Consider the following 15,730-nt stretch of genomic DNA (forward strand, 5'->3'; position numbering starts at 1 on the left):
GTTTTCCGTCTGACAGTCAGAAGGACTGTCTGTTGGTCTGTTGGAGATTGCTTGAGGTCCACTCCAGACCCTGTTTGCCTGGGTATCAGCAGCAGAGGTTGCCGAAGATAGAATATTGCTGAACAGCGAGTGTACCTGTCTGATTCTTTCTTTGGAAGTTTCCTCTCAGGGGTGACTCCACCCTGTGAGGTGTGGGGTGTCAGACTGCCCCTAGTGGGGGATGTCTCCCAGCTAGGCTACTCAGGGGTCAGGGACCCACCTGAGCAGGCAGTCTGTCCGTTCTCAGATCTCAACCTCCGCATTAGGAGATCCACGGCTCTCCCCAAAGCTGTCAGACAGAGTCGTTCACCGGCCCCGCTCTTTCCCCTGTTGGACTGCAGCTGTGCGCTGTCCGCAGAGGTAGAGTCTACAGAGACAGGCAGGCTTCCTTGAGCTGCTGTGAGCTCCACCCAGTTCGAGCTTCCCAGCGGCTTTGTTTACCTACTTAAGCCTCAGCAATGGCGGGCGCCCCTCCCCCAGCCTCGCTGCTGCCTTGCGGATAGATCGCCGCAGACGGCTGTGTTAGCAGTGAGGGAGGCTCCGTGGGCATGGGACCCTCCCGGCCAGGTGTGGGATATATTCTCCTGGTGTGCCTGTTTCCTTAAAGCGCAGTATTGGGGTGGGAGTTACCCGATTTTCCAGGTGTTGTGTGTCTCAGTTCCCCTGGCTAGGAAAAGGGATTCCCTTCCCCCTTGCGCTTCCAGGTGAGGCGATGCCTCGCCCTGCTTCAGCTCACCCTGGTCAGGCTGCAGCAGCTGACCAGCACCGATTGTCCGGCACTCCCTAGAGAGATGACCCCAGTACCTCAGTTGAAAATGCAGAAATCACCGGTCTTCTGTGTCGCTCGCGCTGGGAGTTGGAGACTGGAGCTGTTCCTATTCGGCCATCTTGCTCCGCCCCCAGAGGTTATACTTTCTGATTGAATTATTCCTCCTATGACATTCAGCATCCCCCTCTCCCAATATACCTTCTAGATATTTCCAGAGTAGGCTTTCAATTAGATATTCTGATCTAAGATACACAAAGCCTTTCCCAAACATTATCTCTTTTTAAAATAAAATGGAGGCCGGACATTTTTAGTAGGGACGGGGTTTCACCATATTGGCCAGGCTGGTCTCCAACTCCTGACCTCAGGTGATCCACCTGCCTTGGCCTCCCAAAGTGCTGGGATTACAGGTGTGAGCCACTGCAACCGGCCTACCCTTTTCCACTCTATTAACACAGGTGGCTCATGCCTGTAATCCCAGCACTTTCGGAAGCCGAGGCAGGCGGATCACAAGGTCAGGAGTTCGAGACCATCCTGACCAACATGGTGAAACCCTGTCTCTACTAAAAATACAAAAATTAGCCAGGCTTGGTGGCATGTACCTGTAATCTCTGCTACTCAGGAGGCTGAGGCAGGAGAATCGCTTGAACCCAGGAGGCGGAGGCTGCAGTGGGCCGAGATTGCACCACTGCACTCCAGCCTGGGTGACAGAGTGAGATTCCATCTCAAAAAATTAAAAAAATAAAATAAAATAAAATAAAATAGGGACAAGATGAAGAAGCCAAAAGTAAAGAAATTCTTGAGGGAAAATTAATGGTGTACTTTGGTCAATGGTTTGGAGAGCAAATACATGTGCTCTTCCAGCTTAATTGAAGGAAATGATGCAAAACTTTGGGGGAATGTTAAATCTGTGGAGTCTGGACAGCTAAAAGACACCCTAGATTTCAAAGTTCAACTTCTCTTATAGTCTATATCAGAAGTCCTAGCATTCTTGAAAGTTGACCCATCCTAGCCAGGTATGGTGGCTCATGCTGGTAATTCCAGCACTTTGGTAGGCTAAGGCAGGAGGATCGTCTTAGGTAAGGAGTTGGAAACCAGCCTGGGCAACATAGTGAGACCTTGTCTCTACAAAAAAATTTAGAAATTAGTTGGGTGTGGTGGTATGTGCCTGTAGTCCCAGCTGCTTGGGAGGTTGAGGTGGGAGGATCCATTGAGCCCTAGAGGTTGAGGCTGGAGTGAGCTATGATTACGCCACTGCACCCCACCCTGGGCAACAGCGTGAGACCCTGTCTCAAAAAAAATTTTTTTGTAAAGGGAATAGTTCTCAATTGCTAGCATTCGTAAGAATCCCCTAGAGTCTTATTAACATTTGGATTATTTCTGAATCAGTGGGTCTAGGGTGAGGCCTGAGAATCTAAATGTTTAGCAAACATTTCAGCTGGGTGCGGTGGCTCACACCAGTAATTCCAGCACTTTGGGAGGCAGAGGCGGGCAGATCACAAGGTCAGGAGTTCAAGACTAGCCTGGTTAACATGGTGAAACCCCGTCTCTACTAAAGATACAAAAAATTAGCCAGATGTGGTGGCGTGTGCCTGTAATCCCAGCTACTAGGGAGGCTGAGGCAGGAGAATCGTTTGAACCCAGGAGTCCGAGGTTGCAGTGAGCCGAGATCATGCCATTACACTCCAGCCTGGGCGACAGGGCAAGACTCTGTCTCAAAAAAAAAAAAAATGTTTCAGGTGATTCTGAGACAGGTGGTTCTGCCTCCCCTTTTTGAAAAACACTGTGTTAAGGGAATGTTAGATATTTGGATTCTCAGAAAAGGTGCTTTCTGTGTCACTGCCTTCTATTCAATGCCAACCTCCCATGGGCCTCAAATATAGTCAGAGGCTGTGTAAGCTAAGTAATGTCAACAGGTAGTTTTTTTTTTTTTTAATGCAGAAATAACTTTACATGAATGTGTCTGAAATTCTGCAAGTGGCTTAACAATCACTATAATGGGTCTGGATTTTATTGGCTCAGATCCAGGGCTGCAAAAATATAGCTTAAAATTTTCCACTACTGAACTTCATTTCTACCTCAAGCCCTCCTTTTGGCTGGTGTAATAAGAGAAAACCTCAGTTAAATTCAGTGATTTCTCACATCACTTCCAATTTAAAACTTTGGATTTCTTCTTTCTTCTCCCTGGGGTTGTTGCAAAGCACCAAGGGATAATAAAAGTTGAGTGTCAGTAGAAGAGGGACAACAACAACTTCTTGATCTCAATCTGTGCTGGTCTTAAGCTGGTCTCCTGCTCAAAGTTACTTCCTTTCTCTAAGTTTTCAGATCTTTTCCCCCCTTCCTTCTTCCCACCCTTCCTTCCCCTTCCTTTTTTACACTTTGAAGGTTTTCTGAGGAATGAAATGGAAATACATATATACCGTCAAATGATCAGACTCTAAAGAAAAACAACTCCTAGGTACCCCAAATTCATATTTCACTCAGAATTTGAACTCCTCAAAATTGCCACTGCCAAGGACATCATTGTGAAAGGAGAGGATGCTGAATACTCTCTTACATGACATTAGTGGGCACTAAACAATTCCAGCACTTCTCGGTCTTTCCTGCCTGCCCTGTACCCTCTACAGATGATGGCTCTTCCTCTCTGTTCTCCTCTGTTATCCAGCATTCTCTCTGGACTGTGAGCCAGGTGTAGGGGAGAAGAGATGAAGGGAGACACGAGGAAACTTTGGTTGTGAAGAAAGTCTTCAATCCTATCACCTTCCAAACTCGCAATCCAATGAGATGTGGTGGTGTCTTCACCCAGGCCCCATCAGTACTGCCAGTGCTGCATCTTTCTATATCCAGTAGCTCTTTTCCTGCAAGCTAACTTTGACATCTTACTTAGGGTAATACGGGGAAATTTTGGAAGGTCTTCCATATCATTTTGGAGCCATGGAAAGCTCTAGATGCTCCCTGTGACCCTCTCATGCCTAATATCACAAATTGTAGCTATCTGTGGCTATGTCATCATGATAACATGGGAGCTTCTCCCATGAAGCTCAACATCTCCATAGAACTTATATGGAAATGACGCATAGCTCTCTCTTCTTGAATCCCCAACGTTTGAGAAAGACGATCTATCTTTTGCTCCTGAAATTTGGCCTGTGAATGGACAGGATACAGCCCCTTTCTAGCCAACTCTCCCTTCCCTCCCTAGTTCACATCATCTTTATTCCTATCTGAGAGTAGAGATGGAGGAAGTAAAGCAACAGTGACTGGCAATATTTATTTCCTATATTTTTATCCTTTACTCGGATCTATGACACTGGGCCATTGAGAAGGCCTTCAAGATATATATAAATGAATTATAGAGGAAAGAAACCACTCTATTCATATATCCTTAATTTTCTTCCTTTAGCCTGACTGCCTACTTTGGCCTACTTGAAATCTGTGGTGTGAAGGGTGGAGAAACAGTGATGGTTAATGCAGCAGCTGGAGCTGTGGGCTCTGTTGTGGGGCAGATTGCAAAGCTCAAGGTAAGTGCCTTTCTCCAGTAACAAGCCTTTCTTCTAAACCCACTGGGAATGCAACAGTGAACACAGCAGATCTTCCTTGGCCTCAGGGAATTTATAGTCCAGTGGTCTTTAGAAGTTGGGACTGAGAAATTGGAAGAATGAGGAAAACTAGACCAAAGATAAGCTGAACATTGTTATTTGATAACATTGCAGACAATCAAGTCAGAAATGGCCTCTGTCTGGAGTAGTGAGTTTATCAGCATTAATCATTTTCATATTTTCTACTGAACATTCTATCACTACAGCTTAATCTTCTTTCTTCATGGTTGTCCTTAGCAATAGAAGAAGGGACTTGAGATCAGCCAACTAAGAGTCATCACCTACGTGGCCCCACTGCAAAGGCTGTTGTACTAGAAAGAAATGGGCATTCAGCCCAGAGCAGTGGGGCCACGGCTTGGGAACTAACTCCTGGCAGTACCTAGGACAAGGAAACATTGGCTCTAATTTAGGCAGATGTCTGCTCAAGGGATCCGATCTGATGGTGAGTGTATAGAGTAGGCGACAACTCAGACACAGTAGGGATTTGTTATTACATAGTGGGAAGGCGATGTGGCTTGACTGATCCTTTACCCAAGGCTGGGATGCAGGATTCAGGACCTAGGTCCTAGGGAACAAGTTAGATGGAGTACAGATGAGTACAGGGCTACAACCAACGGCCAAGGGTTTGGACTGGTCTCCAGTGCTAATAGGAGCTTGGAATACAAATATGAGGCTGCCATAGAAGTTGTAGAATAATTTGTTTAAGTAAGTAACTCAATAGGAATAGCTATTAAATTTTATCAAATGCCATTGCAACATTTATCAGGTTCACATTTCGGTGAATGAATTACATTAGTTTTCCAATGTCGAACCATTCTAACATTTCCAGAATAAGCTTTACGTGTGTATGCTATATTATGGGCTTATACCTTTGGAATTTACTTGATAACATTTAAAATAGAAATTTTGCATCTATATTCACAAGTGAATTTCGTTTAAAGTTTACTTTTTCTTCTGGAATTTAGCTAGGCTTGGATTATGCTAAAATTACAAAATGAATTAGGATTATTTCTAAATATTCCTAATAAAAGCCCTATTAAAACCTTATGGGGCTTTTATCTCGTAAGTTTGAAAGGACTTGGGCTTAAACCTATTCTTTTATATTCAACCTTTCTGTCCATTTTATGTGTGTTTCTGTAAAATGCGGCTATTTGCATTTTATTTTTAACCCACCTGAAAGTCTCAGTGCTGTAATAGTTAAATTTAAGCCCTTCATATTAGTAGTCATAACTGGAATGTTTGGTCATATTTATATTATTTTACTTTGTTTTCCATTTATTGGTTATTTCTTTGTGTGTTATTTTCTTTGTTCTTTTTCCTCTAATTACTAAGAACCTAAGTTTTATTACATTCTGCTAAGTGTTTACCTTTTTACCAATTATTTAAAATCTGTTTTATTTATATCCTGCTTCTCTTCATATACATATTTTACATACAAAAAGTAAACATATATAAAATATATGTATATGAACTTCTAACAGTATATTTTCCCCATATTCTACCCTTACATCCTAGATTTTTATTCAATAATCTAATAAATAGTAAAAATCTTATATTATTATGAAAACCTTTTGGTTATGACATCTGAAAATGCCTTTTAATTTGGGTGCATATAGAATTCAAAGGACCTGCCACATGCAGTGGTGTGTGCCTATAATCCCATCTCTTCAGAATTCTGGCTGAGGCAAGAGGATCCCTTAAGCTCAGGAGCTCAAGACCAGTCTGGACAATGTTGTTAGACCTTGTCTCTAAATTAAAAAAAAAAAAAATTCAAATCTCTTACCCTCAAAGCTCTATAAAATTACTCTACTTTTTCTATTTCTATTTAGTGTTGCAGATGAGACATTCAAAGCCAATCAGATTCTCTTTCCTTTGTAGGTAATTAGACTTTTCTTTTAGGTGCTTATAAGTATTTCTCGATATTCTTTGAATTTAGAAATATCAGCAGGAAATGTCTATATCTGTCTTTGTTTAATCCTGCCTGGAACTTAGTTGGCCTTTATAATCTGAAGGCCAACGTTTTTCTTCAGATGAAGAACAGTTTTCTTCTTCTATTTAATTATTTTTTCATCTATTCTGTTTTCTTCATGAGGAATGGTATATATTCATTCTGTTTCCTTTAGGACTATCCTTGTATTCTACCTTTGCTCTCATCATTACATCTTTTGTACTTCTTGCTCTGAATTCTGTACTTTCTTAATCTGGTCCTCCAATTGAATTACATGACTTTCAACAGCATCAGTTTCTAGATTAGCGGTTAAGTTTTTCATAGCTGAGGATCATCCTATTCTGAGATTCTTTCCCCATGACCTGCACTTGTTGACTAATGCAGTATCCTTTTGAATTTCACTGAGAAACTTGAAATGGTATGAACACATCTTTTAAAATATCTACTCTTCCCTGTAGAAATTCCACTGGAGACTGCCATGCTAAGGAATTTATACTCAGTCCTTAAAGAAGTGACATGATTGGGTCTGCTTTTTAGAAACATCACGCAGGCCTTGGTAGCAGAATAGTTCCTATGGACACTATACTAGAGACAAGAAGTTCACTTAAGAGGCTCTTATAATAATTCAGATGAAAATTTTGATGCATCGACAGAGATTGGAAGTCAGAGTCAGCTTTTTTTTTTTTTTTTTTTTTTTTGAGACAGAGTTTTGCTCTTGTTGCTCAGGCTGGAGTGCCATGGCATGATCTCAGTTCACTGCAACCTCTGCCTCCTGGGTTCAAGCGAACCCGGGAGGCGGAGCTTGCAGTGAGCTGAGATACAGTCACTGCACTCCAGCCTGGGCGACAGAGAGAGACTCGGTCTCAAAAAAAAAAAAAAGAAAAATGGGTTAGAATTAATAGATATAATTAATAGATTAATGGATAATCTCCATAAAGGAGGTCATAAGAGTACAAGAGATCATCCTGTGATAGTCCATAGTCTTAGAAGGAAAAAGGACCAAGGATGGCTCTCTTGCAATAGTTTTTTCTGGAATCATGAAGGAATGGAAAAAGCATATGGTTGTCACTATTTGTACAGAGATTCATGTAAATCCAATTGGGGTTTTTCCTCGATTGAAAACGCACAATGGCACATGTTCTGGTCTTCATGATACATTTAGAGTATAAGGGAACTTTCTGAAAAGCTAGTTTCTATGAGCCAATATAATCTATAGTCTCATCCTGAAAGTGCTTTTCAGAATGCTTCCTAGCTCCTCTGGGATTAGGAAGCATCTAGTCTGGTGCTTTGGACTAAATCAAAGGGCCTGGTGCCGTGGCTCATGCCTGTAATCCCAGCACTTTAGGAGGCCAAGGCAGGAGGATCACTTGAACCCAGGAGTTCAAGATCAGCCTGGACAACATAGTGAGACCCTGTCTCTATGAAAATTTAAAAAATATGAGCCAGATGTAGTGGAATGCACCTGTGGTCCCAGCTACTCAGGAGGCTGAGGTGGGAGGATCACTTAAGCTTAAGAGGTCAAGGTTGTAGTGAGCCATGTTTGTGCCACTGCACTCCAGCCCCGGCAACAGAGTGAGACCATGTCTCAAAAAAATATAAACATCTAAAAAATCAAGAAAGGATAAGGGGGCAGTTACCAGGAGGACTATTTGTGATGTGGGAGTCACAGAGCTGAGACAAAATAATAGTCTGAAGAATGACCGTACCAAGGGATGGCATACACTGCATTGCAAGGAAGAGAAGCCCAGAAACAAAGAACCAAGGAAGTCAAATGGATCGGTTGCTAAACCAGCTGGTGGAACTATGAACCAAATAAATGCAGAAGAGACCTGCTGGGTGGTCAGAAGCAAGCTGAAGCTGAGTTGTAGGATGGTCCAGGGACAATTTCACCTATGGGATCTTTTGGCCCATTATGGTATTCCTTATATATGTGGCTCAGCACCTAAGAGAGTGTCTTAGGGAACCTAGGCATGCTGGACCAGGAAAGTAGTGTTGGTCCATGGTCCATGCTTGTGGCTTATTCACGGTTTCCTCTTTTTTTTGCTTTTTTGTTTTTTTCTATTTAGGGCTGCAAAGTTGTTGCAGCAGCAGGGTCTGATGAAAAGGTTGCCTACCTTCAAAAGCTTGGATTTGATGTTGTCTTTAACTACAAGACAGTAGAGTCGTTGGAAGAAACCTTGAAGAAAGCCTCTCCTGATGGTTACGATTGTTATTTTGATAATGTAAGTACGAACTGGACTTAATATCTGATTTATTAATGAAGTACTATATAAGGCAGGTGTCTCCTACCCCTGAGCCATGGATGGTTAGTGGTCCATAGCCTATCAGGAACTGGTATGCACAGCAGGAGGTGAGGGGCAGGTGAGCAATCAAAGCTTCATCTGTATTTACAGCCCCTCCCCTCACTCCCATTACTGCCTGAGCTCCGCCTCCTGTCAGATCAGCGGAGGCATTAGATTCCCATAAGAGCGTAAACCCCGTTGTGAACGACACATGTGAGGGAACTAGGTTGTGCGTTCCTTATGGGGATCGCACTACTCAGGTGCCTGATGATGCCTGATGCCTGATGATCTGTCACTGTCTCCCATCACCCCCAGATGGGACTGTCTAGTTGCAGGAAAACTCACCCACTGATCCTATGTTATGGTGAGTTGTATAATTATTTCATTATATATTACATTGTAATAATAATAGAAATAAAGTGCACAATAAACACAATGTATTTGAATCATCCCCGAAACCATGCCCCCAAGAGTTGGTGGAAAAGTTCTCTTCCAATGAAACTGGTTCCTGGTGCCAAAAAGGTTGAGGATCGCTGACACAGGAAATATATTCCTAGAGTTTGCATTTGGGATACATGAAGAAAGTATATATGCCTTTTTTAAAAAACAGCTTTATTGAGATATCATTCATGTACCATGTAATTCACTTATTTAATGTGTAGAAGTCAATGATTTTTACTATATAGGCAAAATTGTACAACCAGTTTAAGAATATTTTCATCACCCCCCCAAAAAAAACGCTACTCATTAGCAGTCACTCTCCATTACCCATCATCCTCCCCACTAAAATTGGTCTCTTATGACTGGCTTCTTTCACTTAGCAAAATGTTTTCAAGTTTCATCCATATTATAGAATTTATCAGTGCTTTATTCCTTTTTTTTTGTTTTTTGAGACAGGGTCTCACTCTGTCACCTAGGCTGGAGTGCAGTGGTGTGATCATGGCTCACTACAGCCTCGACCTCCCTGGCTCAAGCAATCCTTCCACCTCAGCCTCCCAAGTAGCTGGGACTATAGGGATGTGCCACCACACCCAACTAATTTATATATTTTTAGTAGAGATGGGGTTTCTCCATGTTGCCCAGGCTGGTCTGGAACTCCTGGGCTCAAGCCATCCTCCCACCTCGGCCTCCCAAAGTGCTGGGATTATAGGCGTGAGCCACCACACCCAGCCTGATGGGTATTAGCTTGTACTTTCTGGCTATGATGTATAATGTTACTATGAAAATTCACGTAGAGGTTTTTGTGTGGATGTTTTCCTTTCTTTTAAGTATATACCTATGAGTAAAATTGCTCGGTCATATGATAACTTCATGTTTAACATTTTGAGGAGCTGTCAAACTGTTTTGCAAGGTGGCTACACTACTTTACATTACCACAAACAGTGTATGAGGGTTCTAATTTCTCTGCATACTCACCAACACTTGCTATTGTCTGTCTTTCTTATTATAACCATCCTAGTGGGTTCAAAGTGATATTTCATTGGGATTGGATTTTGACTTGCATTTCCCTATGGCTAACAATATTAAGGATCTTTCGTTCAATGTATGTATTTGCCATTTGTATATCTTCTTTGGAGAAATGTCAGGTCAAAATCTTTGCCCATTTTTCAGTTAGGTTATTTGTGATGATGTAAGAGTTTTGTTTTTGTGTTTGTCTGTTTGTTTGTTTGTTTTTGAGACAAAGGTTTTGCTCTGTCACTCAGGCTGGAGTGCAGTGTCGCGATCTTGGCTCACTGCAACCTCTGCCACCTGGGTTCAAGTGATTCTCCTGCCTCAGCCTCCTGAGTAGCTGGGATTACAGGCATGAGCCACCACGCCTGGCTCATTTTTGTATTTTCAGTAGAGATGGAGTTTCGTCATGTTAGCCAGGCTGGTCTTGAACTCCTGACCTCAGGTGATCCACCTGCCTTGGCCTCCCAAAGTGCTGGGATTATAGGCATGAGCCACCACGCCTGGCCAAGAGTTCTGTACATCTCACCAATACAAGTCCCTTATTAGATTCAGTGGATTTTCATTATTTGCAATATTTATGTTCTATAAGGTCACCACCAAGGCTGAACCATTGCTTCTAGGGGAAATATGTACATGTATGTACATATCTCACATAGACTATAATTTTAAATCCTTAAAACAACTCAGCCCAGTAGCTTTTATTTTATGCAAGACAAAAAGAGGTTCAATTTTATTTTATGGTTTTATTTTATGAAAGACAAAAGGCCTGTGGCTGCCCCACTAGCTAATACCCCCAAAGTTGGGATTCATACCCCATCCAACTCTTCCCAGAACCAGAGCCTCTTGAACTACGCTGCAGTGGCCTCATCCTCTGGTCTTCTCTGTATAACAGTTGAAACAAGAAGGCAGAGTGTGGCCTTATTCAGCCTCAGAGAATATCTGCATCTTTTTTACTGCTCCGTGTATGCCTGCAAGTGACCAGGGAAAGCTTAGTGAGTACTGATTTGAGGTTACAAATACAATTTTAGCAAGTAGTTCACAATATGCAAATATGAAATCCACTAATAATGAGGACCAACTCTATATGGCTTGCAAATATTTTCTCCTATTCAGTGAATTGCCTTTAACCTTTCTGTTTCTGTTTTTGCCATTTTTTTTTTTGTTTGTTTGTTTTGAGACTAGGTCTCACTCTGTCTCCCAAGCTGCAGTGTGTGATCACAGTTTACTGCACCCTTGACGTCCCAGGTTCAAGTGATCCTCCTGCCTTAGTCTCCCAAGTAGCTGGGACCACAGATATGCACCGTCATACCCAGCTAATTTTTTATTTATTTTTTTTTTTGTAGAGATGGAGTCTCACTATGTTGCCGAGGCTGGCTTTCACTTTCTTGATGGTATTCTTTGAAGCATGAAAAGTTTTAAATTTTGATGAGGCCCAATTAATCTATTTTTCTTTTGTTCCTTGAGCTTTTGGTGTCATGCCTAAGAAGGCTTTTCCTTTCTCAGAGTCATGAAGATTTATTCCTGCTTTCTTCTCAGAGTTTTATAGTTATAGCTCTTATATTCAGGTCTACCATGCATTTTAAGTTAATTTTTGTGTGTAGTATAAGGAAGAGGCCCAATTGCATTATTTTCCATGTGGAAATCCAGTTGTTGGGCACCGTTTGTTGAAAGGACTGTTTTTCCTCTATTGAACTGCTTTAGTACTTCTGTAGAAAACCAATTGATCATAAATGTAAGGGTTCATTTTTGGACTCGTGATTCAGTTGCACTGATACATATTTCTATTCTCACTCTATCTTAATTAATTTAGCCTTGTATTAAGTTTTGAAATTGAAAAATGCCAATCTTCCAGCTTTGTTCTTTATACACCTTTTGAGTATTTTTCCATACCTTTAAATTATAAGACAATGAGGTTATTGGACTGATGAGAGAACCTCAATATATAATAAAGTAAAATGTATCAGTTATAAAAGGTATGGTCTTAGAGTCAAATGAAAATGCCTGTTTATTTATTTTTTCTTTTTTTCTTGAGACGGAGTCTTGCTCTGTTGCCCAGGCTGGAGTAGAGTAGTGTGATCTCAGCTCACTGCAACCTCTGCCTCCCGGGTTCAAGCAATTCTCCTGCCTCAGCCTCCCAAGCAGCTGTGATTAAGGGTATCCCGCAACCATCCCCGTCTAATTTTTTGTATTTTTAGTAGAGACAGGATTTTACCATGTTGGCCAGGCTGGTCTTGAACTCCTGACCTCAGGTGATCCACCTGCCTCAGCCTCCCAAAGTGTTGGCATTACAGGTGTGAGCCACCACGCCCGGCCAAAAATGCCTGTTTCTAATGTCTTTTTCTCATTGCAACCTTCTGCATAGTTGGGCTCATTCAATCAGTTTTGTTGCTGCTAAAACGGGTATTGTAAAATAATGATTGTGACTCAATGATTTTCCTGAATCTCTAGTATTTAGACGATTTAACGTTTTGTCTTTGGTTTTGTATTTCCTGTCTGTTTAGGTAGGTGGAGAGTTTTCAAACACTGTTATTGGCCAGATGAAGAAATTTGGAAGGATTGCCATATGTGGAGCCATCTCTACATATAACAGAACCGGCCCACTTCCCCCAGGTAATGAGCACATGCACACGATCCCACATGTCACAAGGCTGGACAAGGAGAAAATTCACAGATATGCCATAGGCCAGTGACTCTGAAATTATTAGAAAGATTTTCATATATTCTTCTTTTTTTTTTAAGATAGAATCTCACTTTGTGAAGGTCAGGAGTTTGGGACCCTCCTGGGCAACGTGGCAAAATGCCGTCTCTACAAAAAATACAAAAATAAGCCAGGCATGGTGGTGTGCACCTGTAGTCCCAGCTACTCAAGAGGCTGAAGTGGCAGGATTGCTTGAGACTGGGAGGCTGAGGCTGTAGTGAGCTGCGTTCGGGTCACTGCACTCCGGCCTGGGTGACAAAGTAAGAGCCTGTCTCAAAATAATGAAAGCAACAACAATTTCATGTATTTTGTGCTAAATCAGCTTATATTTGATTTTTATATAGAGAAATAGCAGGATCTACAAATATAGAAGAAACAGTTATTAAAAGTTTTAGTTTTTACCTATCATTTAATGCAAAGTTGTAAAAAGACAGTGATAATTTGATTTAGAAAAAGAACACCTTCATCTGGCTGGTAAAATATTCAGGTTCCTCTGGATAGTAGAGACATTGCTGGAGGTGCGAGAGGAATAAAGGGTGACTTGCTGTGGGTGAAGGGAAGGACAGGCTGCCATGTCCTTCAGAAATCTTGGGCAGTGCTTCTTGGAGCAGTAAGGCGCCTTGGCCTCAGCAGGCTGACAACTGCCACTAAACGGGAAGGGAGCAGCAGCTTCCCTCCGTTCCTCGAGTGTCCTTGTTTTATTTCTCTGGTGCCCTGCCATGAACTCCATTCCCCACTTCCTACTCTCTTATGCTGAAACCACACCCTTCCACTCCACACTCTGAGGTCCAAATGCAGTATCAACCAGAGAACCATATTCATTAAATCCCTGTCCTGTGAGATGCCTTGTACAGGCCTCTGGCTTTTACAGGTGGGGAGATGAATGGCCGAGAGGACCAGAGACTCTTTAACTCCTATTGACAACAGAGTCAAAACAAAGACCAGTCTTCTAAGCACCTCATTTAGAGTCTGTTTCTGCTACAATGATCCTGTGCTATTAAGAGAGATCACAAATTACCTGTGATCTCCCCCAAAAAAGAAGAAAGAAGGAAAAAAGGAATCTTCCAGACTCTAACCAGAATCCAGGCAACCATAAATCAATTGGTTATTTATTCTATGATGAGCTTGACTAATGGGAATGAAAACTTATAGCCCCACTAGTTAACCACACCACAACCGTATGGAGATGGGGGGCTACAAAGGAAGGGGCTGACAAAGGGCAACTTGTTGACTCCCTCTTAGGTTGTGAAAAATCAAAACCATTACCAAGAAGGAAACTCCAGATTTACTTGGCAATCTTACTGTTAGGGACTTTTTTTCCCACTCTAATTTTCTAACTGGTGCTAAGCTGGAATCATGGGAAACTGTCTGCCTGCCAACTGAGCGAAGCTGCAGGAGGCCTTTTCTCAACCACAGTCTAATTAGGAATAGCCAGCTATTTTGAATACAGTAACTCCACCTAGTCTTTTTAGCAATTAGTCTTTGGAAGCTCAGCTGCTCAGACAGGACTTTGAGATGTCAGCTGGCCTTGTCCATTCCATTTTAATCAGATGGAATTCTGCCCTGCCACAGATTCCCAGAAATTCTAATATATTCCAGTGTTAGGATAGCTGAGAGGCAAGCAACGATTTCCTCCATGTTTAATGCCACATTTGCTTTTTTGCTCTCAGTAAAAAAACAAAAACTGACATTCTCATCAACACGCACAAACCCAGAAACAGCATTTCACTTTCATTTTGCTTTTTCGTTTATTGGTTTGTTTGTTTTGAGACAAGGTCTCACTCTGTTTCCCAGACTGGAGTTTTTGTTTGTTTGTTTGTTTGTTTGTTTGTTTTTTGAGACAAGGTCTTGCTTTGTTACCCAGCCTGGAGTGCAGTGGCACAAACATGACTCACTGCAGCCTCCACCTCCCAGGCTCAAGTGATCCTCCCACCTCAGCCTCCCAAGTAGCAGAGACTACAGACATGTGCCACCATACCTGGATAATTGTTTTTTGTTTTGTTTTGAAACAGAGTCTCACTCTGTCGCCCAGGCTGGAGTGCAATGGCGCGATCTCAGCTCACTGCAACATCTGCCTCCCGGGTTCAAGCGATTCTCCTGCCTCAGCCTCCCGACTAGCTGGGATTACAGGCACACATCACCATGCCTGAATAATTTTTTGTATTTTTAGTAGAGACGGGGTCTCACCGTGTTAGCCAGGATGGTCTTGATCTCCTGACCTCGTGATCCACTCCCTTAGGTCTCCCTAAGTGCTGGGATTACAGGCGTGAGCCACTGCTCCTGGCCAATCATTATTTTTGTTAGAAGCGATGAGGTCTTGCTGTGTTGCCCAAGCTGGTCTTGAACAAGTGATCAAGCTTTGTGATCCTCCCACTTTGCCTCCCAGCTCAAGTGATCCTCCCACTTTGCCTCCCAAAGTGCTGGTATTACAGGCATGAGCCACCATGCCCAGCCCACTTTCATTTAAGATGAGGAAGTGAGAGTTCCAATCGCTCACTCACAAAGAATAGTTGATGTGGGTCTTCTGAGGAAACACTCTTTCTGTCTCATTCTCTTGCATTAGTTTCTTTTGGTTCAGGACAAAGCTTCATATTTCCAACTGCTAATGTTACTTTCCTCAAAGTAGTGAGTGGGAACTTTAGGCTGAGTGGTGCCAGTGGTCAAACATGCTGAAGCTAGATTCCACCACTCATCTTAGCACAGCTGGCTCTGATATTCCCTAGGCATCTTCGCCTGACTTCCTGAACTTGAAAGCCTATGCTCAGGTGTCATTCTCTCAGTTTCTAGTCAATTAGAACACTTGGGAAAATCAACCAGGCAACCAGAAAACTTTTTCTTCCTCACACACAGAAGGGGAGTACCTGCAGGAGAGCTGTGTGCTTTGTCTGGGGTGCTGGTTCTCAAAGTGTGGGCCAAGGACCTGCAGCATCACCATCTCCTGGGAGCTTA

General features: G+C 42.4%; 1 protein-coding gene across 4 annotated transcripts in view; it reads left to right on the plus strand.

The window, feature by feature from the left end:
- PTGR1 (prostaglandin reductase 1) overlaps window positions 1-15,730 on the plus strand; it is a 42,019-nt gene that overhangs the window by 17,529 nt on the left and 8,760 nt on the right. For all 4 annotated transcript variants that reach the window (XM_033237826.1, XM_033237829.1, XM_033237828.1 and 1 more), the window contains exons 6-8: window positions 4,206-4,323; window positions 8,416-8,571; window positions 12,585-12,693. In XM_033237826.1, coding sequence (XP_033093717.1) covers window positions 4,206-4,323; window positions 8,416-8,571; window positions 12,585-12,693 — 383 coding nt within the window. The remainder of the gene's footprint in view (window positions 1-4,205; window positions 4,324-8,415; window positions 8,572-12,584; window positions 12,694-15,730) is intronic.

Source organism: Trachypithecus francoisi, unplaced genomic scaffold (assembly GCF_009764315.1).
Source record: "Trachypithecus francoisi isolate TF-2019V2 unplaced genomic scaffold, Tfra_2.0 Lachesis_group16, whole genome shotgun sequence".
Taxonomy (NCBI): Eukaryota; Metazoa; Chordata; class Mammalia; order Primates; family Cercopithecidae; genus Trachypithecus; species Trachypithecus francoisi.